Below are 25,049 nucleotides of genomic sequence, written 5' to 3'. Positions count from 1 at the left end.
ACATCTCTGATTTAGCAGTGCTCTGAGCAGCTGAGTGGGAAAGGGTGAACTGGAACAGTCTGAAGTTGGTCTCATGGACTCAGCAGCGTTCTCAGCCCCGGGGCCTTCTGTTATGGGAGCTAAGCACTCATGGGAACTCTGGTAGTTCAGGTAAACCTTAATTCACTGAAAAGCTGTATTTTATGAATGTCTAAGCTGCTGCGTGGTGGTGTTTTACATGCAATTTGCACTTCACATATTTATACAACAGGAATTTTGTATAAGCCCTTAAGTCCCTGAAAGCAGGGAGAAGAAAACTACTTGGAAGGCGTGGGAATGTGGGACGCTATTTCTGCTGGAATACACAACTCAAAATCCTCACTTGGGTTTGAGGCTGACTGATAAAAGCAAGTTCATCCAGAGCTGTGTTTAAACTCAATACGTAACTAAAAAGGGAGTACTTTGTGCAGTTATTTAAGCTAAGAAAGTGCTCAGCACCACCCTGAAATAGGCTCAATCTCCAGCACTGGGTTTGTCTACATACCTGAAGAGCATGGTGCAGGGCCTGTGCTGGGGAGGCAGTGCTGTCCCAGTTACACTCAGCTTCATGTTAAAGTTGGTGTGGCTCTGCATACTTCCAGTGAAGGACGAGGGTCTGGCCTATGCTGTGGCAAACCTCATTGCTGCAGAATGCAGGAGTGGAGCCTAGCTGTAGCACTGCCTGCATCTTTGGATACAGATCTCAGCTCTTCACACCTTTTAGTTTCACTTGAGATTTACGTTCTCATTATTTTTGCCCTCTCTGAACTGCAAGTTGGCATAATACACACACAGTGATGGGGAACACGTGCGCACATTGCTTTATTTCACAAGCTATCTCTGATAGCTGTCCAATACCCAAAGCTTGTACTCTGCGGTGTGCTCTGAGTGAATTTTGGCCCCTGTCCCACAGTGACTTAATTCTCAAACTCCTCTTCAGGGAGCAGCTCGTGGGGCGTGCAGGGAATTGAGAGGTTCCCAAAGGGACAGGTTGTACTGTGACAGCAGCAGTGTGAAGACAGGCTCAGCACATGCCTCAGTTCTCAGGGCTCTCGAGTTCTGCTGTGAAACATGAAGGCAAAAAGAGGATGGGCTGCTTCTTGAGACAAAGGTGAATTGGGTTTCCAGCTGGAGGCTTAAACTGGCTGCTCAGCAGGCACACGTTCCCTTGGCCTTTCCTCCTGAGGCTTTTTATCACTGTTTCTCCTCTCTTCAAAGCAGAATGAGTAAAGCTTAGAATCTGAGCTATCACGGCTGTCAACTGATGGAGACAGCTCTTCAGTTCAACACCTGCTGAAATGCTGCATCCCAGATAACACTCAGCATACACCACGCTGCTTCCTGATTACTGCAACTAACTGATACCATGATTCTGAGCTTGCTGAGCTTTCTGAAGATACCTTAGCACCACTTGCTTGTCACCCAAATAAAGTTTATCCTCCAGATTATTTCCGTGTCTTTAAGAAACACTGAAGCTGACTTGAGTATTTCAAAGGTTGCTTTCAGTACTTTGTATGCTTTCTCTCTACACAATATATTCTGGACCTCAAACAAAGCTGCCTCCAGCAGCTGCAGGGAACTTCGTGAGGGGCTGCTGTCTGCACACAGCAAGTTCCTCAAACAACCAAGCTTTCCAGAGATGAATGCAACAAGTCTCACTGCAAACATTAAACATGTGAACAAAACTGGTATTTCAGACTAGGCTTATAACATACAGGCACCAGACTGCTTGCTCTCAGGACAGCATTTTACTTTCTTTACACTTCAGGGTACTGAATACGTTCTCAAAGTTGTCTACCTCTCAGACTTTCAGTCCAGTGTTTCTGCAGTCCATGGAAGAAGAGTGGAAACTTCTCATGAACACGCTACTCTGTCCCTCACAGCCTCCCCAGCTGAAGCCACTGTGGCAACACTGGGAAAAGAAGGCAGAAGGATCACTTCTGAGCTACACTGACATCAGCAGGAAGGTTTTGGAAACGAGATCCACAGCTGACTTAGAACTGAGTGGGGCTTCATCACTTCAGCCAACTTCCCAGCCACGCTAAGAGAGATGCTGTGAGCTTTTCTACTGCAGTAATGCTTAAAACCAAAGAAAAGTTCTTCTCAATATTTTATTTAAAAAGAAAAAAAAACCTCTTCAGTAAACAACTACACCAAACCTATTTCTTCAGTTTGTGGAAGTTACTGTTGTTTCAATAGTTAGCAGGGGTAACAGAGGTTAACTGCTGCTGTCACTGGGCAATTAGTACATAGTATCTTTCCAAGGGATGTTTGAGGCTATACGGTGCGACTTACAGAATAAATCCAAACGGATCAGAAGAGTGCAGGTGGAAGACCGCTGCCAAAAAGCAGGCGCCAAGAACTCGGTATTTTCCATTGGGAAGAAGTATCTGGTATTTCTCTCCATGGACAAGTATCTGTGGAAGAGTTTCTCTGCAACAAGGACAGAGTAACTTTTAAAAGGTTTTAAATAATAGCACAATTTAATGCAATTCTCTCTCTGGCATACATATTAAAATCACGGGCAGCCTTTTAACTGTCAATGTCACAGTGGACTGCTTCAGAGAGGAGTACTGGAATTTCTCAGTAGATGAAATCTTCACACTGTTTCCACCACCTCTGCCCAAGGTTTGTTTTTTTGAGTGGGAAACTTCCCAGCACTATCTTAACCAAAACATATCTCACATTTAGTCTGCTCTTGGTGACTGCAGGCCAAAGTGAAGCCAGCCAGTATGGAAAATAAAAATAACTGATAGAAAATATGAAAGCAAAAGCTCTAAAACAACCAGCACTTACTCTGATTTTAATTAGCTGAAGCCATTCATTCAGATAGTTAACAAGCCCAAAGGCATCAGGGATGTTGTCCCCTTCTGAACAGAATTTGAGAAGAACTGCCATGTGGATTCCTTTGGAACAACTGCAACAAAAACAAGCAGGCTCTTCTGTTTCTTTTACAAATCAAGAACAAATGTATTTATGTATTTAGCATAACAAGCTCTATGTGGACCGTTTTCCAAGAAGTATCGTGCAAAAAAAGGATAATACAGGTTTCCATATACTATACTTACACACATCTATCCCTTATATATTCATATACATACACACAGAGTATTTTTTTCCCTTTTTTTTTCCTTCCAGATTTGCTTGGTTGCATTTTCACACTTAATGTTTGCTTTCTAAAACATGAATTCATTTGTTACTTTGCAAGGCAAGAATCCCAGGTCATGACAGGGTTACTCAGGGCCTCCTTTACATGGAGTTTGCAACCAGAGTGTTGGCATTTTTGCCCTGGTGGGGCATTTATGCAGACCCTTTGGTACAACCACTCCTTATCCTACTGTGTATTTCAAGCAGCAGTTTAGGCTACAAGGCTGTTACAATTTCCACTTCTGCCTCCTACCAATGAAGCAAACTTTCCAAGCCCTGTTGGCTATTTTAACGTTCAGGAAAAAGTCATTAAAACCCACAATCAGAGCTGACACAAGCACATATTCTGCAAAAACATATGCTGAACTTTACCCTTTCCTTTGTTAGATTAGGAACACTATTCTGGTAAAGTAGCTTTTACCATATTGTTGTTTTTGGAGCATTTTTGGTGGGTTGGTTTTTTGGGGAAGCGATGCCGACTAGAGGGCCACAAAACAGTGTTTATGATCAAGTCCTGTGATGTATGTGCCATAACTACTTCCATTTTTTTTTAATCTTTAAAGTTCAGTTTCCCTTAGCATTGCCATATTTTATTCATTTGGGCATGAAGTTTTTGTGTTTTGGTTTGGTTTAGTTTACTTTGATTTCTGCAGTCCTGGGAGATCTCAGCTTTTGCATTTATGCACTGTTTCCATAACTGAAGTCAGCACAAAGGTAAGCACGATATTAGGAGCTGCTGGAGGTAGCAGTTTGGATGGGTGACAAAAGCAACAGTTAAGGAAAAAAACAAAACCTCCCCACAAAGAAAAAAAAACAACAAAAACCCAGAAGCTAATTTTCCACCTGGCACTTACAAAATAAGTCCCTTTAGCAGAACTAATACATTTAGCACAGTGATTGAGCTTTGCTAGCTAAAATCTGCCACCTGACATGCTTTTGCCATCATTTCTAACACGCACACCTTTTAACAACAATAAAAATCTACAACTAATCCATAATCATTTTATTCGTGCGTTAGAATCACAGAATGGCTTGGGCTGGAAGTGGCCCCAAGGATCATCAAGTTCCAGCCCCTCTGCTGCCAGCAGGGCCACCAACCTCCAGATCTGGCACCAGGCCGGGCTGCCCAGGGCCTCATCCAACCTGGTCCTGAATGCCTCCAGGTGCTCTGATAGGACACCTGCTAACTCTTACACATTTATCTCCATGCAACTCACCTCTCAGTAAACAATAATTTTGTAATGCCACCTCCAGGAATATGTAGAACTTTTTCTGTATCACTTATTCCAGGGTAAGCTGCTACTTTTTCCATTTCTTTCCATTTCAGCTCCTGTATATGGCCTTCAACTTCTTTCTCAAGAGCTGGTGTAAGTAGGTAGCGCAGTGGTGTCCTAGGAACAAATCAAGAATGCTTTCAGTGCAGTCCGACAATAAAATGCAGCACTGCAGTTATTACTTGTGACAGAAAGAAGCTCCGAGCACTGAGAACCTCTTTATTCCCTTCCTCCCCAAGCCAAAGTTTACAAGCATTCCACCACTTTATATACAATTTTCTGCCACAAATACAATTAGGGTGCTAACTTTTTTAGGTGCTTTTGTAACTGGCAAATACCTGATACATAAGCACATAAGTAGGAGAACTTTTGCTGTTAAATCATTTACATATAAATAGTGATTTTTCTTCCTTCAGATGGGAACAGATTCAATTGAAGTTAGTTAAAGTAAGTATGGACTTCACTGCTAAACAGTATTTTTAATAGGCTCACAACTACCCAGACTTCAATAAGGTGTTTTCTGCATGTGTTATTCTCAGTCTTTAGTGACTGGTGTCAGAATTACGCTGTGCTGCTCATGCTCCCCTTCACAAAAAGGTGAAAAGAGCACAACTTCTGACTGAGAATGCACAAAGTTACTTCATTCCTTCTCTCCTCACTCCATCTTAGCTGGTTGTTCTTCAAACTGCATGCAAACAGCACTGGGAATTCTACCTGGGATGCATGTAGACCTAAACCTCTTTTAAGGCTCTACACATGGATGCACCCTGGAGATCTTACCATATACTGCAAATCCTCAACATGCAGAATAATTAGCGAACAGTTAGGAGACTAACTAATATTCTACTAAATCTTAGTTATCTCATCTGTGACCTCTAGCAGCTGGTCCTTGACATTGCTGGCAACAGCAAGAAATTAAAAAGTTAAAACAGGCTGATAGTGCAGGCCAAGCACAACATCCTCACAGCGTATTATTTGCTCTGGACTTTCAACAAGAGTAAATTCAGAGACTAGCACCGCATAACATGAAATATTTCATAAATATTCCATGTTATTAAAACAAGATGTCCTATCTACACAGCAAAGCAAAGTAACGGAAAGTACTACAAAAAGGACTAAACAGAGGGAAAAAAGTCTTTCTGCCAAAAAGAACATAAACATTAAGTAGATCTTTTAAGGACACAGACATACCCGAGAAGCTGTTCGTCATCGCGCTGGTATGCGTGGCTGCTGGACAGAAGAATGACTCTGGCACATCTGCTGCTTTCCACCCAGGAAAGCAGTGCTTGACAGAATGGCCTGTACTTGTTCTTTATGCAAGGACAGAGCAAAATGATATAAAAATGTTTTGTGCTGGTAAAAAAAACCACCAAAATCCAACAATCTGAGATGACGTATTCAACATTCAGCTTTGTATTCATTTTTCTTCACATCCCTTAAGCTCACAGGTTCACATTTACTTTCACAAAGCAGAAGACTGGCAATTTACTTGATCAAAGCTACCCAAGTAATTATTACAGTTATTAAGATCGCATGAATTTCAACATTTCTGTGTGCCTCAAGTACCTATAAAAAAAAGCTTTAGAACAAGATGGGACAACGTTTAGATCACACTGTGTTCTCCCGTGCCTTGCCAAAAGCAGTGGCAAAAATTAAGCCATTACAATGCGAGATACATACACCAAGACAAGAACTGTATGAAGAAAAGAGAAATGGACAACACTCAGAACATTCTGTGTTTCGTTCAAGACTACTAATAACTAAGGATATGTTAACAATAAAATCTAACAACGTGGCTGAGTTGTTCTGGGGTTTGGAAAAACCAAACTAAACCTCAGCCCTCAGTGGGTGCAGCTTGGAAACAAAACCATATCTGTCACAGCTGTAAGAAAACATTTTCTAACCTGGCAGAGTTCTTCTGCCTGTGCTTCCTTATAAGTTCATAAGTTCATAAGTTCATAAGGTTGGAAAGGACCTATAAGATCATCTAGTCCAACCATCCTCCTATCACTATCTCTACCCAACTACTAAATTAAGTCCTTTAGCACCTCATCTAAACGCTTCTTGAACAGCGCTAGGGATGGTGCCTCAACCACCTCCCTAGGCAGGCCATTCCAGTGCCTGACCACTCCTTGGTCCATTTGAGTCATTTTGTAAAAGCTACCCAGGGTGCTTGAACCACCTGCCCACAGAACTGCAGCAACTACTGACTAGCAAGCTCAGAAGAATCAAAGGATGCACATACCTTTATCAGAGGTGATCTGATCTGCAGAACCACAAGTTTCTTTGAAGGCAATGAATACACTACAAGGAGAAATAATGAAGCTTTTCAACAAGAAAGAAATCCAGGCTTAGAAGTATACAGACTTATCTGCCTTACAAACCTGAGGATGACCTTTCAGTTATCAAATCCAATTACTGGGAAACCTGATTGCTGTTAAAAATAAATAGCTATTTTTGTGCAATGTCTCCGCCGGACTTAATTTCACTTGTGATAGATTCAGAGGATTGAATGAAGCAATACAAAAGATCATCTGCTCTTATGATGATTCAGAAAATTCTTTTGTGCAGCTTTACAAAGATTATGACGGATTATTTTGAAATTTCTGTAATTTAAGAGCAAAAAAGAAAAAAGGAAGAAAAAAAAGGAAGTAATTGAGATGGGGCAAAAATCAGTGAATTTAAGCAGGAGGACCAGCACAAGGGGGAAAGGTAAACATAGCTGGGAAGAAAGAAGAGAAATCCCTTTCTACACCAGAATACAGCTAGCATTCCCACACCTTAACTTTGTGCATGGTTCATGTTGTTTAGGATAAAACTGTATGGAATTTTGGCTGCACTGTAACGCAGTTGTGGTTCCGTATATCAAACTGGTTATCAAAAATAAAGTAAGGCCTAACAGTTTCCTCTGCAAGTCTAAACACATCTTCATTCCTAAGACATAGACTTACTTATTGAAGCTGTTATTACGGACTTTAGCTCCCGTAAGTCATATGTAACAACAGAAGTAGATGCAATGTTTTTTGCACTGTATGCATCTTGCAAACACCGTCAGCATTCAATACACACCTTCAGCATTTATGCTCAGCTCCACTGAGTTCTCTTGTGTTGTTGCATAAGGATTATTCCCCACCATCGGCACCAGGCAGTCAGTGTAGAAGTAGCCTACTTTAGGCATACGAAGTGTGGAGATCACTAGATCTACTGCCAGCTGGCCAACGTTCCCCACTGACACCGCTGGCTGAAGGAATGGAAGTCAATGGATTACAATGGTGTTTTATAGACAATACCCTCTCCAAATAGGAAGGTTCAAGATGCTTAATCTAAATGTGATTTAAGTGACAGCTCGTTTTCAGAGGATGACAACTATTCCCTAGGTTGGTCACACAAATTGTAGTGGCCACTTTTGTGAACAACCCTGTCCATCTGTAAACCTGAGCACAGGTTTTGAAACTTGTCTCGTCACTCTCAAAACAAACGCCGAGATTGGCAGGCCTCAAGTGACACCTAACGGTAATGTTGATACTACAAGGTTCTGCTTGATCAGTGTACCAGAAGGAGGTGTCTTCCAGCGGCCTGGTTTCAGCGGGGACAGAGCTAACTTCCCAGCAGCTGGCGTGGCACTGCGTTCTGGATTTCGGATGAGAACAGGGCTGATAATACAACGCTGTTTTGGCTGCAGCAGAGCAGTGCCTACAAAGCCAAGCTGCTTGGGCTCCTCGAGCAAAGGGCTGAGGGCACAGGGAGCTGAGAGGGGACACAACCGCGCCAACGGGACCCAGGCTGGCTCAGGGGACGCCCCGCACTGTACAGACATCTGGCTTTAAACCAAACGAGGGGCCTTAGGAGGAGCCTTCTCGCTCAGAGGCGGTGAGCCCTCAGGAGCTGTGGTGCCCCATCCGCTGAGGCGCTCAGACCGCAGCATTCCCTCCCCCCCCCTCACCCCCGTTCCCGCGGCAACCACTCACCATGAGCAGCGTGAAGCCCGCGAAATCCAGGCCGCCATCATTGCAAGGCACGAACATGGCGACAACGCCGCACGGACAACGAACGCGTCTCAGTTCCGCCCGCTTCCCCTCCCCGCGGCCGTTGGGGCGGAGCTCCGCGCGCTGCCGCTTGCCAATATGGCGCTGCCTCCGAGCAAGGGGTTGGAGCTGAAGGGTCTCATCCAGCAGCAGCTGCAAAAGGTGAGCTTGTAGGAAGTGTGGCGGACCTATGGGATGCCGCTTTGGTCTTAACTTCTGTCCGGAGCTTCTATCTGTAGCACTTAAGGAGTTCTGTTTCAGATGGACGTCCATGGCAGGATCCGAGAAGTTCTCGCGGAGACGATCCGCGAGGAGCTGGCACCTGAGCACCAGCAGTTGTCCACGGAAGATCTGATGAAAGCCTTAAGACAACGAGGGATCATTGGTGACGTTATGAAAGAGCTTAAATTTGTGACTGTAAGAACCTCTTGAAGAGTGAAAATACTTTGCTTATTCCTCTTACTGACGTGGTCTCTCGTCAAAGTTCTAACGTGCTTAAAAAGCATAGAATCAGAGAATCGTGGCTTAGGTGGGAGGGGGACCAACCCTGTACTGTGGGCAGGGCTGCCCTCAGCAGCTCAGCTGCCCAGGGCCCCATCCAACCTGGCCTTGAGCACCTCCAGGGATGGAGCACCATTTCTCTGGGCAGCTGTGCCAGCGCCTCACTGCCCTCTGAAAAAAATTCTTCGTTCTATCTCATCTAAATCTATCATTTTTCAGTTTAAAGCTGTTGCCCCTTCTCCTATCTCTACACTTCCTGCCAAAAAGTCCTCCCGTTCTCTTGTAGACCTCCTTTATGTACAGGAAGCTATTACTTCTAATGGTTCAAAAAAGCTTTAGTGACTTCTGATGTTTTAGGGCAGAACAGTTGCTATATTTGATGTGGCATTAATATTACACCATCAGCATTTGTTCAGTCTTTAAGTCTCGCATGTTAGCAGTGGACATACAAGAGGAATAGCATTTGGTTGGAAAGGAGAATTCTTTAAATTTTAGAAGGCTGTGGGAAGGGTGTTGTTGCCTCACTTAACATCTCAAAAATTCTTCATTGTGATTCCAGGATGTGAATGGAGAGGAGAGGACTTCATCTCCAAAGCCAGCAACACATTTTATTGATAGAGAACCACCAGTTTTGAAAAAAAGTATGTTGTTCTTTGTTTATTTTAATATTTCTGGGTTGTGGTTTCAATAGAAATATCATGTGTAGGATTATTGAACTTGGAATTAATAATCCAAGATGAACCGGGTTCATTTAAAGCCTCCGGTGAGGAGAAATAGATGTCTTCCTTGCTTATCTGAAGGATGTAAGTTTGTGTAAGTGACTGACAAAAATTCAAGTTTTATGTGATATTAGTGTTCCATTTATTTTACATTAAGATAGCTTCCACGTGTTTTAAATTTACTTTCTCCTAAGGGCTTATTTTCAAAAATTTTATTATTTTGTTTCATTTCTATTCTCCTGTTAGTTAGCTGATAAACGTTTAACGTGCTTCGTGAGATCTGTTTGTAGTCTCTTCATTTTTGTTGCTACACTTTACAGCTAACATTGACCCAACACGAAGGTATCTTTACCTTCAGGTTCTGGGTGGAAAAGCTTTTCTGGAGCATCTTCAGGAACCAGATCCTCTGCCTGGCCAAATCTGTTCTACTTTTACTCTGTGTCTGCATTTCCGAAATCAGCGTTTCCGTTCTAAACCTGTTCCCTGTGCTTGTGAGCCAGATTTCCATGATGGTTTTTTACTTGAAGTACACAAGGATAGCCTAGGTAAGGAACGTCATAAATGTAAAGCTGATGCTATGTTGTTTCTTTTGTTTAGTTTCACTGGATTTCTTTTTGACTTTGTAGCTATTCTGAAATAGATCTCATATTATTTAGTGTCTTTCTTTCCTATTTATTACTATACAGTCATCAATTTCCCTGCAAAAATATTAGATTTCACTTCTAGATCCTTCTCTATTCTTACCTAGTCTTTTCCACTCTGAAGTGACTGGCATGGTCCTGGGCAGCCTGCTCTAGGTGTCCCTTCTTGAGCAGGGATTGGGCCAGCTGACCTCCAGAGGTCTCCTCCAACCTTGAATGTTCTTGTGAAGGTAGATAGAAATTTGTCGCCATGCTGAAGGAACAACTTTACTTTGTGCTCACTTTGCTACCAGTTGGCAGATACCTGTGGAATAGTCAGTCATCTACTGCCTGTATTACCTTACTGCTGTTGGTAGCCAGGGGACGTGGTAGCAGCTAAATGTTATAGGAGGAATTCTGGAATCAGTACTGGTGTATAGTAAATAGACCTGAAGTGTTCCATGTTATCAAGAGAATATATGCAGTTATTTTTACTCAGTGGTACTTTGAGAGTAGAATTACTTTAAGAAGGACTTGGGATGATAATGTTCTGGCTGTTTTATCTCGGTTTAATTATGGCAGGTGATGGAAGTAAAATGGTGGATGCGACCACTATGTTATCTGTATGTGATCCAGTGCATATGGTTCTGATCAAAACAGACACATTTGGTGAGACAACGCTGGTAGCATCCTACTTCTTGGAGTGGCGATCTGTCTTAGCTGCAGAGAATGGCATAATGAATGTGGCTGTTGAACTCCTGGGTGTAGGTAAGAATAAATAATAACCGTTTAATGATGAATTAAAATATTGTGTACTAAAGTTGCTTATGAGCTTAAAGCCATATTTATGATGTAGTTAATTTCTTTTCAACTCATGAGTTACTTCAAGATATCCTTAGGAGGGATTTATGTAGAAGACTTATGGTTAGATTTTTGTCTTATCAGAATGTTAAGAATCTGCCTTTCAGATCCTGTGCAGTAATGACCCTTGTGTCTGAGTGCCTCTTGGTTTTCTGCAGAATGTGGATAAACTATCAAAACAAACATAAGTCAACCAATGCATCTCTGGGAAAATAGCATGCCAGTTCTCACAAGTGTAAAATCTAGCTTGTCCTCTGTGGCGGTAGTTGGAGAAAGTGATCTCTGCGGTGCTGCCACGCACTCCAGTAGCTGGAAGCACGTTTTCTTATAGAAGGGTTTTGCGGCTTTGTTTGGGCACTGAACTGTTGGTATAACTTTGTATTTTTGTGTGTTGCTTGTCACCACCATCTTTTCCAACTGTTCTGTCCTAAGTATTTTGGAATAATACAATTTTAATGTCTGAAGACTAAATCTAGGACTGTCGTGATGTATCTTGACTTCCTACCCCAGTATTCTGTCAAATAATAGTTGAGTCATTTGAGTATGCATTGTCACAGCCTCTCTGCCTGCTAGATATGCTAACAGGCTGTTGCTAATTTCAAGGGAGATTAAAGTCTATCTTCAAAATATTTTAAAGATCAAATATACTGTTTAAGTTCTTAATTTTCATCATTACTGCTTGCTTTTTTTTCAGTGGATGTGAATGTTTATTTACAACGTGTTTGCATCATTTTATTCTGAAAATGCTGATTGTTGCAACAATTAACAAAGCAATATGATTTCATATAGACTCTTAGGTACAAAGGTGTTTATTTGTAATAAGCTTGCAATGCATAAAAGTGACTTGTTTGATGCTTGTATGGGTGGTGGGAGGAGTTCTAATCTAATGTTCTAATTTATTTATTGTTAACTTTTTTTTTCTAGAGTAAAAAAGTATAAATACAGATATTCAAGCGTTTTTTCTCCTTTTCTAAGTTCTAGCCACGCATGCTGCTATCATATAAATAAGCAAGTTACTATGTGATGTTTCTGCTCAGGTTACTTATTGTTCCATGTCTCTGTTGTAATTTATTTCTTCTTGCTGTTCATGGAGTTCAGAATGTTCCATAATGCTCAACAACATTAGATTTTTAATATATATATATATATGTTTTTAATATGCTTACTTGTGTGGCATCTCAGTTCTTCCACAACAAACTGTATGCTGGGTAAAGTGAGCTTCACCCTGCTCTGACCACATCAATTTGAGCAGTGAGCTCTACAGTCAGTAAGAAAAGGCACTTTTAGAGAGCCGTGGCTCTTCTAATCTATTCTTAGGTGCATATTCTATCACTTACACAACAACATTAATCTCATATGTTCTGATATTGCCTGGAAAGAGGCCCTCAGAGCTCAGATCCAGTTACCAACTTCTTTAGCCAGGTTATCTTTCCTTTCATTCTTGAGTTGAGAATTTAAGTGAAGATGATCATGTTGCATAAGTTTACTTATTTTTTATGATTTTATGATTAAAACTATTGTTTGTTCCTGCCCTGATGAAGTGTTCTGGGTAAAATGAATTTGAAAGGACTGATAGGAGTGTGTTTTGGTTCAAAGGTACAGAATCAAAGGTTTCTGTTGGTGTTTTGAACATCAGACTTGAGATGTATCCACCACTTAGTAAGACACTGTCTCCAGAAATAACAAATACTCAAGTAAGTAATACCTTGTGGGGCGAGGGGGTGACCTGTTATGGGCAGGGCAAGTGCTCACTGTACTATTACTGATGGTTACTGATGTCAGTATGGGGAGCTGTGGGTTTTTTTAACGCTTCTTTTTTTTTTTTCTTGATTCAGTTTAAATGCAGTTATCTTGCTTCTAACTACTTTGTTTACACAATTTCACTATGTTTATTTTTGTTAATGACCTATTTCAAAACTTCAGAAGGTGCGATCAGCAAGGTACTGTCTGAAGAGCATTAAGTGTATTGTATGTTTCTTTGCTCTCTTTTCCCATTTGAAAAAATAATTTCAACAGTCAGCTATTCTGCTTGGAAAGACAGTATATGATGACCTGAAGCTGCATGCAGATATTATTCCATGCTTCACGAGCTGAATAATCCTTCTGTAATAGACATGCATCACTAAAAATGAACACTACTTCAGTCTAGCTTGATACATGAGCTTACAAACAAGAAATGTAAATAGTTTTACATTAATTGGGTTTTCATTTGAAAATACTATTCTTTAGCACTCATTGCGTGCTGTCACATTAAACTTCATTTTTCATATGCAAAGATTGTATGCTAGTATGTATATTGATTACCTTTTTTGTTCAAATTTGGAACTGTATATGCATGATTGGTTTTGTTTATTTTCTTACCTGTAGTTTACTTTGGAACGTCAGAAGATAGCAGAAAAAGAACGCTTATTTCTCGTGTATGCTAAACAGTGGTGGAGAGAATACCTGCAGATCAGGCCTACACACAATGAAAGGCTGGTCAAGATTTTTGCACAGGTTTGTATATTTTACAGATACACCAAACTGTTCTTCAAGATATCTTTTTAATCTTAGATATGTTTTTGAAGTTTGTATGTGTAGATTATGGTGTGGCTACATTCCAGTCAGGGCTACATTTGACAGCATGCTGAAAATGAAATTTCAAGAATTGAACTATGTATACTGAAGCTGAAGAGTATGACATTTAAAGAAGGGCTGCTCCAAGCACCGCTGGTCTAAAAAGGTAGCAAAGCTGGTTTAGTCTTGTCCTTGAATAACTACAAATGGCAAATGCTTAAGTGATCTATGCAAACTATTTCAAACAAGTTTTATACAGTAATAAATAGTGGAGTTACTGGGTATATTAGAACAGATCTACACAGTATTTGAGCACTCTGTGGTTGGTACAGTAGTCTGGCTGGTGAATGTTGCATGATAGCTACAGATGTGAACGAATCATAGGGTATTAAGTTACTGTGCATCACTTGTTCTAGGTAATTGGCCCTCAGTAGTAGGAATATTATGGTACTTTGTGTTTACCATGCTACAGATTTAACTTTCAGTGTAGCAGTTTTCCTGGCACAGATGGTGAAATAACTTCCAGAAGCAATCCACGCCTGCTGTTTGTCTTCAGTGAAGTGATAGCTTGTGTTCTGGCCGCACCAACTGTGTTCAGGAGTAGTGTCAATTTCCACATAAGGTTGTGGTGGGTGCTTCTCACTACTGAACATACTTGATGCAGCCAGAATGGAAGCTTCACTGAAGACCTATAGTAGGTATGGATTGCTCCAGGAAGTTTAATGGAACTATTTATACATGTATATTTTTCCATGTTCAGGATGAAAATGGAATAAACCGTCCGGTATGTTCCTATATCAGACCACTTAGAGCAGGCCGGTTGCTAGACACACCTAGACAAGCAGCACGATTTGTCAGTGTCCTGGGTTATGAAAGAGCTCCTGTCATTGGAGGAGGTGGTGGCAAACAAGAGCAGTGGTGCACACTTCTTGCGTTCATATGTAGAAACAAGGTATGTAAAAACAGTCCTTGCGTGACACCTTTATAGTTGGCATGTTGGAATTGAAGTTAGTAATTTAAAACAGGCTGCAGAAGGTGGATTAAATCTATTCCAGAGAATTCTTAGATGCAAATAGCTTTTTTAAGATATTTTAAGATAGAGACAGATGTTACTAGAAGACAAGGCAGCTTTGGACCCAAGTACTTTCTTTAGTGCTGATGCTGGAGCCCGTTTTTCAATGCATCCATTGGACAGTAAGGTTACTTAATTTACTTCTGAGATTCTATGGGGTTATTCAGTGAATCGATGCTTAATTCTGGTCTAATCCAGAAAGAGCTTCTTTGGAAAAATGATTTTGTAGATGGTGCAAAATACATTGACAATAAGTGTTTGCATTCGGTTTATGGAAGATAGGGTGTTTCACTAAAAGTTTCCACTGAGTCCAAGGACAGTCACATGACTATAATAAATTAGAGAAATTGCAACTCATTCTGGATTAGAATTTTCATGTTGTATTCACTGAAGTAATACTGATCCCTTTTAATACCTCTTTGGAGTAATTGATGCTTTTCATCACCACTAAGATACTTCTGTGTTCACAATCTCAGTAATGTGTTGATAATTAAAAGAATCTGCTGTTCTTGGCAGCAGGAGTTCCATCCCTGTTATTATAAAGTCTTCAATAACATTTGGAACAGATCTTTGCTGTTGTCTTTGAATATTGTATCATGCACAGGTACCTGTCACATGAAGGCATGTTGACAGCTAGCCACTGGCTTCCAGATGGAGGTGATGATGATTACTTAAGGTTTGAGGACCATTGTGGTTGGAGTTGTATAGGTTGGATTCCTCCAAGGCAGTAGTGGAAAGCTGTGCAGAGACTAGCTGGATTTAGCTCCTGAAACATGAAATGGACCATTATGGTTTTTCTTGTTCTAGCCCTACTAGTGAGCTAAGCATAGCACAGCCTCTTGCACATAGCACAGCCTCTTGCACATTCTTTCCAAGTGGGATGGGGGAGAGAATCGGAAAGGTAAAGCAAGAACTGCATGTGCAAGAAAAACAGGGCAATGAGTTTGTTTACTACTTTCCCTCAGCACACAGATGTTCAGCCACCTTCAGGAAAGCTGGTCTCATCGTGTGTAATGGTTCCTCAAGAAAATAAATGCCATCACTGCAAATGTCCTCCTTCTTCACCCTAGATTTTATTGCTGAACATTGCACTATGTGGCATGGGGCATCCCTTTGGCCAGTCTGGGTCAGCTGTCCTGTTTCTGTCCTCTCAGCAAATTGTGCCCCACAGCTCCTTGCTGGCAAGGCAGCGTGGGGAGCTGGAATATCCTTGGCTCCATGTAAACACTGCTCTGCAACAGTTGAAATGGTGTGTTATAAGCATATATAAAATAAAAAATCTAAAACGCAGCACCACGTGAGCCTCTGTGAAGGATGTTAACTCCATTCTAGCCAAAACCATGGCATGTTATTAAATTAACACATCCACCAGAAACTTGTTTAAATTTACTTAGCCTTTGTAGATTACATCAGTGGAAGACTAAGCTATCTCGCAAATGCTGTGATTTGTATTAGGAAGGCTTTGTTGCCTGTGGAATTTTTCCTTTCTTTTACAGCTAACATTTTTGTGAGGAAAAATTGGACATCATCAATCTATTGCTACCAATTTCTTAACACGAAGCAAACTTCTTTCTCGTTGACAGGAAGTAGAGTGAGATGTGACTTTCAGCACAGTATGTTTAAGGCAGTAGAATTACAGATGTTCTATATCTTATTAAGTGATTAAGTTTCCTAACTTGTAATCTCTGATATAACCTTGGGTATTTGCCTACTGTATATTTGTAAATATAATCAGAGTATTAGTTTTGTCTTCACAGATGGGTTGGTCCTGGTTTTGGCTTGCTTTTCTGTTGTATGTGCATACATCTTATTTTCTGCTGTACTCATGTTACATTCTAGGAAGTTGTAAAAGCCTGATACACTTCAGTGTAGTGTGTATCAGAAAGAAAATGAATTCAAGAATATTACATTTGTGAAGTCCTGACTTGTGTGGTAAATGGGACTGTTTGGGTAACAATTGGAGAAATCCCATTTTCCTTTTCTAATATTTTTAGCTATGCCTGATAGTCAAACCAACTTAGAAACATTTGCTGTCTAGGGCGACTGTGAAGATCATGCTAACCTTCTATGCAGTCTGCTTCTTGGCTATGGACTGGAAGCCTTTGTGTGTGTGGGAACAAAAGCAAAAGGAGTCCCCCACACTTGGGTAATGACTTGTGGAACTGATGGAACGATTATTTTTTGGGAGAGCTTAACGGGACATAGGTGAGTAAAAAGAAAATAAGAAAACTAAGCAAAGTGAATTGAGATTTGTGTAGTTCTTCTGGTGGTTTTGTCTTATTTTGTTGTTGTTGTTTGTGTTATCTGTCCTGTCATGTAATTAAGTATCTAGGAAACATTTGTCTTTGGATTTTTGCTGTGTGTACTTCTGCTGTTTGGAGAATAACTGGTTGAATGTACGGTGAAATATTTCATAATACACTTTTGTCATTTTAAGCAGTATAGTAACTGTCTTGTGTCTTAGGGCAACTGATTATTGTGATTTGTGAATAAGATGAAATCTGACAGAGTTGTTTAGGAGCCCATATATTTATTTATTTATTTTTAATCTCAGTTCATCTGTGAAATCAGTGTTACGTTACTTCCTTCCCTGCAGAAATCTCTGAATTCTCTGAAACCCTATCTCGAGGGTTTTATTTTTTTAGGAAAGCACATGTTGTTGTTGTGTGCTCTAAAGCTTCAAGAATCTGTTACTTCTTATCCTCTTTGTTCTGTGAGTCCTGTCTCTCAAGTGCATATAATGGTACTGGAGCCCTGTTTTTACGCCAAAATAAAACAATATGCTCAGAACTTCAATGAAAAGAACTTCCTGTTTATGGATGACAGTGCTGATCTATATCATTATACTTAGTGCTATTTGAAGCATTTAGGGACATAGTTTTTGTAATACATAGCTTCAGTTGACATTGGTAGTAGTACAGGACCATATATTCAAGCAACATTTTTTGGTTTCGAGAAAAGATCTGATTAATATCCAGTGCTGAAATTAAGAAATTTAATCAGTGATTGCATGTGCTGTGATGAACATTTAAAGTTTTATTTCTCAGAATGCAGTGAATAGTGTGGAAGCTGTATGAGTGTGTTGTTGCAAAATGTAATCGCTATTGAACACCTGGTAATTAATTAATTAATTAGCTTACTTTTCTAGATTTAAAGAAGAAAAGTGATTCATTATTGCGTTGTATTCTGCACCTCCAAAATGTGTACGATTACTTTTCTGTACATAAAGAATGACAGTTTAGGGGGAAAAATGATAACAAATTTAGGCAACATTTTTAAAAGGAGAAAGGACTTAACTCCTGTCCTATCAAAGTATTTTCAGCCTGACTTCAAATACAAAGGGTATCGATAAGAAACTGCTTGTTTTTGATCAGGTACATCCACAGACCTATCAACCCTGATGACCCTCCGATAGTTGAGCAGCCCAAGCCATTGTATCCTTATCGCACAGTAGGTTGTGTCTTCAACCATCAGAAGTTCTATGGGAACTGTCAGCCCTCTGATGCTGTGGAGGTCTGTGTGTTTGACCTACACGATGAGTCGAAATGGAAGCCCATGAGTTCAGAAGCAATAAAATCAGTGTGTTCTCCTGGAACAGCATCTTCAGTTCCCCCTTTTCCTCCTTTGTGTGCTTCTGCAATAGATGCAGCAGTGACAAGCAACGATATCGAATTGCAACTGAGAATGCTTGTCTCAGAACATAGGAAGGTAATGGTGTTTAAAAACTGTCGTTGATTTGTTAAGGTAATAGAGGTGCATGTTCTTAATCGTGTACTTGTTTTGAATAGCTGCTTGTAATATAAATACTTACACCTTTGCAGTGTGCTCTTCATCAGCTTGTGCAGAAATATGGTGTGTTAAAGTTGAAGCAACTGAAAAAAACATTTTTGGGATGACAGTTCAGAGCTAGTTTAGATGTCATACTTACTATTTGCAGTGGCAATTCTGCAGTCACATGTGGGCTTTGGCTCTCTTTTGAAGAGTGTGAGTTTTTGGCTTACATGTTTCTCCAGGCTACTTGTAAGTGTTCTAAAAGAAAGAACTAAGAAGATAAAGATCTGTTTGACAGTGAGCTAAGTGTATCCATCACCACTTATTTATTTGTCCCTCAATAAAAGCAGGCTTTCACAGTTTATTCTGAATGCTTTACAAAATTAGCAGGTATTTCTAGAAGTTAGATTCATCCTTAATCAGGATTCATCTCCTCCCTCCTTCTCTCTCTTTCCAACCTTCCCCTCTCAGACCCCCCCTTATTTTGATTTTAATCATTCTCTTACCACGTAAAGCTCAAACTTAGGGTGGCAAATAATTCTCGGAGTATGAATCCCATAAACTTTGTAAGTAGTAGATTTTTCAACTTGTTTGTACTTGTGGAATGGGAAAAGGAAAAGTGCACGTGTGTGTGCATTCAATCTTTTGAGAACGTGTGCATTGTTTTTTGAAGTGAACTCCCAAGAGATGTTAGAAAAATATGAAGCGAATCTTAGTTGATCTTTACCATATTTCTGCTGTCTCTTTACAAGCTAGCACTGTAGTCTTGCATTTCTTCCAAATATACTGTAGCCAAAACACTCTGCTAGTCTTGTTTTAGTCTAGCCTGACTTAATTTCATGATAAATGTTTGGTATTTTGTTTGTAGTATTTGATTCTTGGTCCCTCTAGCTTGAGGTATGAATCAGTATTCATATCTTACTGCTTCACAGATTTGCTTCCATGTACTACAAATTAAAAATTGTTTGTGGATTTATCTGTATCTATACAGTATGCAAACTTAATAATATCTTCATGCTTTTTTTTCTGCATGGTTGTCATCATGCTGTGATTTGCCCCACAGGATCTTGGCCTTTCTACTGTTTGGGATGACCATCTCTCCTATCTGTTGTCACCAGCATTAGCAGCCTACGAGCTAGAACGTGCAACGGGTATTTCTGCAGGAAACGAGGAGTTTCAGGATGCTGTAAGAAGAGCAGTGCCTGATGGTCACACATTTAAAGGGTTTCCTATCCATTTTGTGTACAGAAATGCCAGGAGAGCGTTTGCCACGTGTCTTCGGTAAGACTAAGTGTATATAAAATTCCAAGCAGTGATGCTCAGTTATGAGTTGTGGCTTTTTTTTTTTAAATAGTAAAGTTTAAAGAAAATCAACTTCCTGAAGAACTGGAAGAAGGGTATAGTACACGTAATGAATGGGTGATGGGGTACAGCTTTTATGTTGAATGGGCATTTTACTGATGATAGACTACTAATGGGTTAAATTAAAGAATGAGGCATGCCATTTCTTTATTTCCCCTGAAATACAGTTATTTTAGTTTTTCTGCAGTTGTTACAAGTGGCCAGCGGCAATCTTGTTTACCTCCAACACAACAGCCATTCCACTACAAAATAGTATTTGCTATTTGGATGAGCAGACCTTGGATGCTCATACAGTTAATTTGCAACATAAAGTTTCAAATAACTGCACGTGTAATTGAAAATTTACAAAACAGCTTGGTGATAATTGTTACTCTTGTTTTCTGTCCCAGGTCTCCTTTTTGTGAAGAAATAATCTGTTGTAGGGGTGACCAAGTACGACTTGCAGTTCGTGTACGTGTGTTTGCATACCCTGAATCTGCATGTGCTGTTTGGATCATGTTTGCTTGTAAATATCGCTCTGTCCTCTGAAAAACAAAATAATTCAAACCTCTCTAGATGTCCAAAACAAGGTCCTTGCATATCAAACTGTGCAACTGAATAAATATTGTATTTTATATAAATGCCACTGACTTTGAATACAGCAGTGTGTTTGTAGTGAAATGAATTGTGTACACAGTAATGATTGTATTTATACAGATAATTTTATTTTAATAAAAGCTACTTCTGATACTTTGAGGAATGTTGGTCAAGTTATTAAAACGCGTAGGTACAATATTGGTTTCTCTTGTGCAGTTCTGAATTAATGTGAGAAGTAACTCAGAAAATAGTCTGTTTTATCTCTGTGTTAGTGGTGTCCAGGGTGTTCTATATGAATGACTGAGATCCAGAGTTACTGAAGTTCATTTATGGTTCCTTTACGTCGTAGAATTTTAGCCCACAAAAGAGGCAGAAATAGCAATAGCTTCTAAGTTCAGCCCCTGGGAATGGTCAGTCACGTATAGGTAATCCTATGTTAATCTATGAATGTAAGAAATTATGCTGGGTTTTTTATTTTGTTTGTTTAGAAACAAGACTCGGACACCTGAATGTGTTCATAGCTGTGCTGGGTTTGATGTTTGTCTAACCTCATCTCTTTTCTCTGACAATGTAGTAGATGATTGCAGGGACAAAAACCAAACCTGTAGAGGCTCTTCTCTTTAACAGTATGGTTTTTGACAGTCAAACATAGTGGGCTTCTGAGTTAGAAGTTGTTTTGATTAATAACCACACATGATTTTTGTCAGATTCTGGTACTCCCATCCATACTTGATCAAAACCACAGATAAATAATCGTCTTTAAATGCATGGATGATTTTGCATAGATGTCCTCTAGCCCTTTATGCTTCGAGACATGGCAACCATGCTCTCCTTCTCATGGTTTTTTGTTTTTTGTTTTTTTTACCGTGGGTACTCTAGCCATCACTTTTTGAAGCTAAATTGAAACAAGTCACTTGTATAGAAGCTGTTCCTTGTCTCTGATTATCTACATCCACCTCCTTTTGTTCTCCTTGCAAGATAGCACCAGAGTTCTGAAGTAAATGGTTATGAATAACACTAGAGAAGCTTGCAACGCATACTGCAGCTGTGTATATTGAAATAATTACTTTGAGATGTATTTATTTGTCTGTTACACAGTGTAAAGTACAATTTCTCCCTTGATTTCATTGTTAGCTAGTGCAAGCAGAAAGGCCGTATCACATTGGATGCAGGACAGGGCTAATGCAATAGTTTTGTTCAAATACTGGTTGTGTCTCGGTTACGGTAGTGTCCCTTACACCCGCCTGTGTAACTGCAAGAGGGCAAAAGGCACCCATGTTCTATCTGGTTAAAAGCAAAACACGGACGAGTGTGTGACTCTTTGAGACCTGGCACTATCTTGCCTTTCCAGCGTGTGCTACTCTGCTTGTACAGATGGGGGCAGTGCAAAATACTGTCGTGTAAGTTAGCAACCTTCTATCTCATGGGAAGGGGATGCTGAAGGGAATGCTCACTGCCCTTAGTAAAACTGCAGCTGGGTAAAATTATAGGTGAATATCTCCATAGACGGAGAGTCCATGAGCTCTCTGGGCATTCTGTTCCAGTTCTCCATCACCCTTACCATAAAGAAGGTCTTCTGCATGTTAGTACAGAACTTCCTATGTCCCAGTTTTAGGCCATTACTCCTCATCCTCTTGCTACGCGGTACCGAGAAGATCCTAACCTCATCCATTTGCCTCCCACCTCCCTTAGACATTTGTAAACCTCCATCAGCTCCCCTCTCAGTCTTGTTTTCCCCAGGCTGAGCACACCCGGGTTACTCAGCCATTCCTCACACAGGAAATGCTCCAGCCCTTCATCACCGTTGAGGGCCACTCTCCCAGGGCTGGAAACCGCTCTGGCAGCGTAGGCACAGCCGCTCTCGGGCCTGTATGTTCCCGCAGACTCTCCCCTGCGACAGAGGAACGCCCGGCCGAAGGACGCAGGCTCGCCTGCGCCTGACGCAGCGGGCAGGGCCGGGCAGGCCGGCAGGGGGTGCTGCGGCGCCGAGCGGCGGCCGCTGGCGGCGGGGGCGGGCGAGGACGCCATTGCGTTGCTATGAGCTGTGCCCCCTGCGGCGGCGGCAGCGGCGGGCGCCGCTCCTCCCGCCGGCCGGCCGCTGCCCGCCCGCCTAGCCTGGGCCGGGCTGTCCGGCGGCCTGCTGCCTCTGGCGGGGCGGGGAGGATGAGCGCGGCGGGACCGCGCGGCAGCACCACAAGCAGCAGCAGCGCTAGCAGCAGCAGCAGGAGCGGCAGCCGCGGCGGGGCCTGAGCCGACGAGCAGCGCGGGCAGCCCGTGCGGCGGAGCGGGGCATGGCGCTGCCGGGGGACCGCGGCGCGGAGCCCCAGCCCGGCGCATCCCGCCCCTCCGCCGCCGCCGCCGAAGAGGAGGACGGCGGGGCCGGCGGGCAGCCGGAGGCGCTGTCTCTGGAGGAGATCCTGCGGCTCTACAACCAGCCCATCAACGAGGAGCAGGCGTGGGCCGTCTGCTACCAGTGCTGCGCCTGGCTGCGGGCCCGCCGCCGGCAGAGCCCCGCGGGCAGGCTGGGGGCGGCCGCCCATCTCCGCGTGTGGCGGGACGGGGCCGTCACCCTGCAGCAGGACGAGCCGCTCCGCGAGCCGCCCACCGCAGGTAAGGCCGCGGGGACGGCGGTCCCGCCGGGGGTTTCGTGTGCGGTGCCCGTGCCCGGGCTCGGGGCGGCCGGGCCGGCTGCGGCTAGAGCCTGGCCGTCCTGCGACGTTCGCCGGCGCTGGGTTTCCCACTGCTGCCTGAATCTGCGCGGCAGCAGCATTCCTCCTGGCCTCCTTCCCCCGTCTCCCCAGCGCCTGTGGCTTTGAGCACAGTGGGGCAGTGCGTTGCTCAGCCTTTGGGCTTGTACAAAGGATTCTGTGTGTTTGCAGGAGTAACTGTCAGCAGCACAGAACCAGTGTGGCTCCGGTCGAGCGGCTTTTATTCGTTGCCTTGTGGAGTCTGTACGGGTTTCTATTGGAAACCATCATTTGCACCGTGCAGTGAATGTTGATAACGTGCTATATTGATGAGCTGATAGCTGGCTGGCTTCTTTTTGGTATTTTTTGAGCTGCTCTATTTCTTTTTTTTACTGCTCCCTGCAGTGTCCTTAGGTGATGATTAGCGAGCAGTGTTGTGACCCAGTTTCAGCACAAGCCTCTCAAATGGATACTGACTTTAACACTCATGCCTTCTGCTTAGTTGCAAGAAGAATGTAAGGAGCACTACCCTGGTCCTATGGCTGGCAAGCCCTGTGCAGCAGCATGGGCCCTACAGCTGTACAGACACATTAATTTTACTCTTGAGATATAAATTAAAGTTATCTTAAAGAGAAGTACTGATTATGTAGAATTTAGTGGTATGTTTCCAAACCCGTTTCTTGTGAATCAGTTTTCTGGCTAATGTGCAATGCTTGAAATTCCAACTGAAAATACCCAGAAAATGAATAAAATGTCCTTAAGGTAGGAAACAAAGATGAGTTTCACTGATACGGAGGGCAGAAAAACAACCTTGACACTGAACCCCTCTCATTAACCAAAAGCAGAGAACAATTTTCAAATCTTGTTGATTTTAGCGATGGAGTCTGTTAATACTTGAGTATCTTATTATTTTTTTTATTTTTTTTAATCAATTAGTTTTTGGCTAACCAGAAATAAAAAGGGTTCCGAATGGAAGCATCATCCAGTTGTTAATTTTAATGTGAGCATTTACGTTACCTAATGTGAATTTTCAGTGAGTAAGGATTGGGAAGGATTCCTCATCACTGTTTTCCTGCCTTTGTATCTTGGGCAAGTAGGGCTTGAGTGGCTGTGTCAGGAGATTAGTGGGATCAGTAGGGGTTCTGTGGGTTAACGCTCCGAGCTGTGAAACTGTTTTGTTACTGCATGAAAAATTTATGACTGTAGGTTGGTGCATAGGTTTGGATGATTCAGGCTCCAGTGTTGGCTGTTGGTTTCTGTGTCTGTGCACAAGAGAATCCTGTGTGGGCAAATAAAGGAGTCCCCAAAGAATGGTGCCTTTGGGTAGCGAACATTCGGGCTTTGTTCAGGGCTGCAGGGAACGATGTGATCAGTCACGCCTGACAGCAGAGCTTGGGCTAATTCAAGAGCAAACGCAGCCGTGTCACAGAGTTTGCTTTAGGGACACTGATGAAGTGATGTTTTCACAGTATGTTGCAAACCGTACCGTCTGCTGGATCTGGAGTGAGGAAAGGAGCAAACCTGAACGTGCACAAAATGAGGAGTTTGCTGTGGTCATCTTTGTATGAATCACCATAACTGTCTGACATCTCAACACCACAGAAATGTGGGTTGCTTAGGGATACCTCAGATGAAATTGAAGATAAAGCATAGAATGTATTTTTCCTAATGCAAGCTTTTTTTCTTCTGTTATTTCACTTGAAGTTGATATGAACTCATGGTGGCATCTAGTGAAGTGCCAGCTGTGAGCAAAACAAACTTCTGAGCGAGGTTAGCCTTTTGATGTAAACATGTGGTTTGACTCCTTTGAGACCTCTCCTTAAGGAGCAGTTCTTACAAGTGGTGGTGGTGGCTGTTTTT

General features: G+C 41.9%; 3 protein-coding genes across 8 annotated transcripts in view; 2 read left to right on the top strand and 1 right to left on the bottom strand.

Annotated features, from left to right (window-relative positions):
* Positions 1–1,058: 1,058 nt before the first annotated feature.
* On the bottom strand, positions 1,059–8,480 carry PSMG2 (proteasome assembly chaperone 2). Of its 2 annotated transcripts, XM_065752417.1 has the most exons (8): positions 8,408–8,480; positions 7,509–7,680; positions 6,685–6,743; positions 5,631–5,749; positions 4,383–4,556; positions 2,815–2,935; positions 2,314–2,451; positions 1,059–1,080 (listed from the first exon to the last, which is right to left on the bottom strand). In XM_065752417.1, exons 1-7 carry the CDS (start codon positions 8,462–8,464, stop codon positions 2,332–2,334), a joined length of 822 nt encoding a protein of 273 aa, XP_065608489.1. In that variant the 5' UTR covers positions 8,465–8,480; the 3' UTR covers positions 1,059–1,080; positions 2,314–2,331. The 2 variants fall into 2 exon arrangements, with proteins under 2 accessions (XP_065608489.1, XP_065608488.1); XM_065752416.1 differs by lacking the exon at positions 1,059–1,080 and having other exon boundaries at positions 2,259–2,451.
* A 76-nt stretch (positions 8,481–8,556) lies between these two features.
* Positions 8,557–20,652, top strand: CEP76 (centrosomal protein 76). The gene is made up of 12 exons (XM_065752386.1): positions 8,557–8,626; positions 8,726–8,881; positions 9,525–9,606; positions 10,005–10,229; positions 10,887–11,072; positions 12,762–12,859; positions 13,533–13,661; positions 14,482–14,673; positions 16,832–16,998; positions 18,168–18,501; positions 19,628–19,845; positions 20,316–20,652. Exons 1-12 carry the CDS (start codon positions 8,564–8,566, stop codon positions 20,452–20,454), a joined length of 1,989 nt encoding a protein of 662 aa, XP_065608458.1. The 5' UTR covers positions 8,557–8,563; the 3' UTR covers positions 20,455–20,652.
* A 2,053-nt stretch (positions 20,653–22,705) lies between these two features.
* Positions 22,706–25,049, top strand: part of SPIRE1 (spire type actin nucleation factor 1) — a 120,952-nt gene continuing 118,608 nt past the window's right edge. For 2 of the 5 annotated variants that reach the window (XM_065753554.1, XM_065753556.1), the window contains exon 1: positions 22,708–23,112. In XM_065753554.1, coding sequence (XP_065609626.1) covers positions 22,794–23,112 — 319 coding nt within the window. In that variant the 5' untranslated portion in view covers positions 22,708–22,793. Of the gene's footprint in view, positions 23,113–25,049 lie in introns of all 5 variants that reach the window. The other 3 variants (XM_065753553.1, XM_065753555.1, XM_065753557.1) reach the window with 3 other exon arrangements.

This window comes from Cyrtonyx montezumae, unplaced genomic scaffold (assembly GCF_038088225.1).
Source record: "Cyrtonyx montezumae isolate F1298 unplaced genomic scaffold, pur_monq_1.0 scaffold_8, whole genome shotgun sequence".
NCBI classification, from domain to species: Eukaryota; Metazoa; Chordata; class Aves; order Galliformes; family Odontophoridae; genus Cyrtonyx; species Cyrtonyx montezumae.
This window is presented reverse-complemented; position numbering and strand designations above follow the sequence as displayed.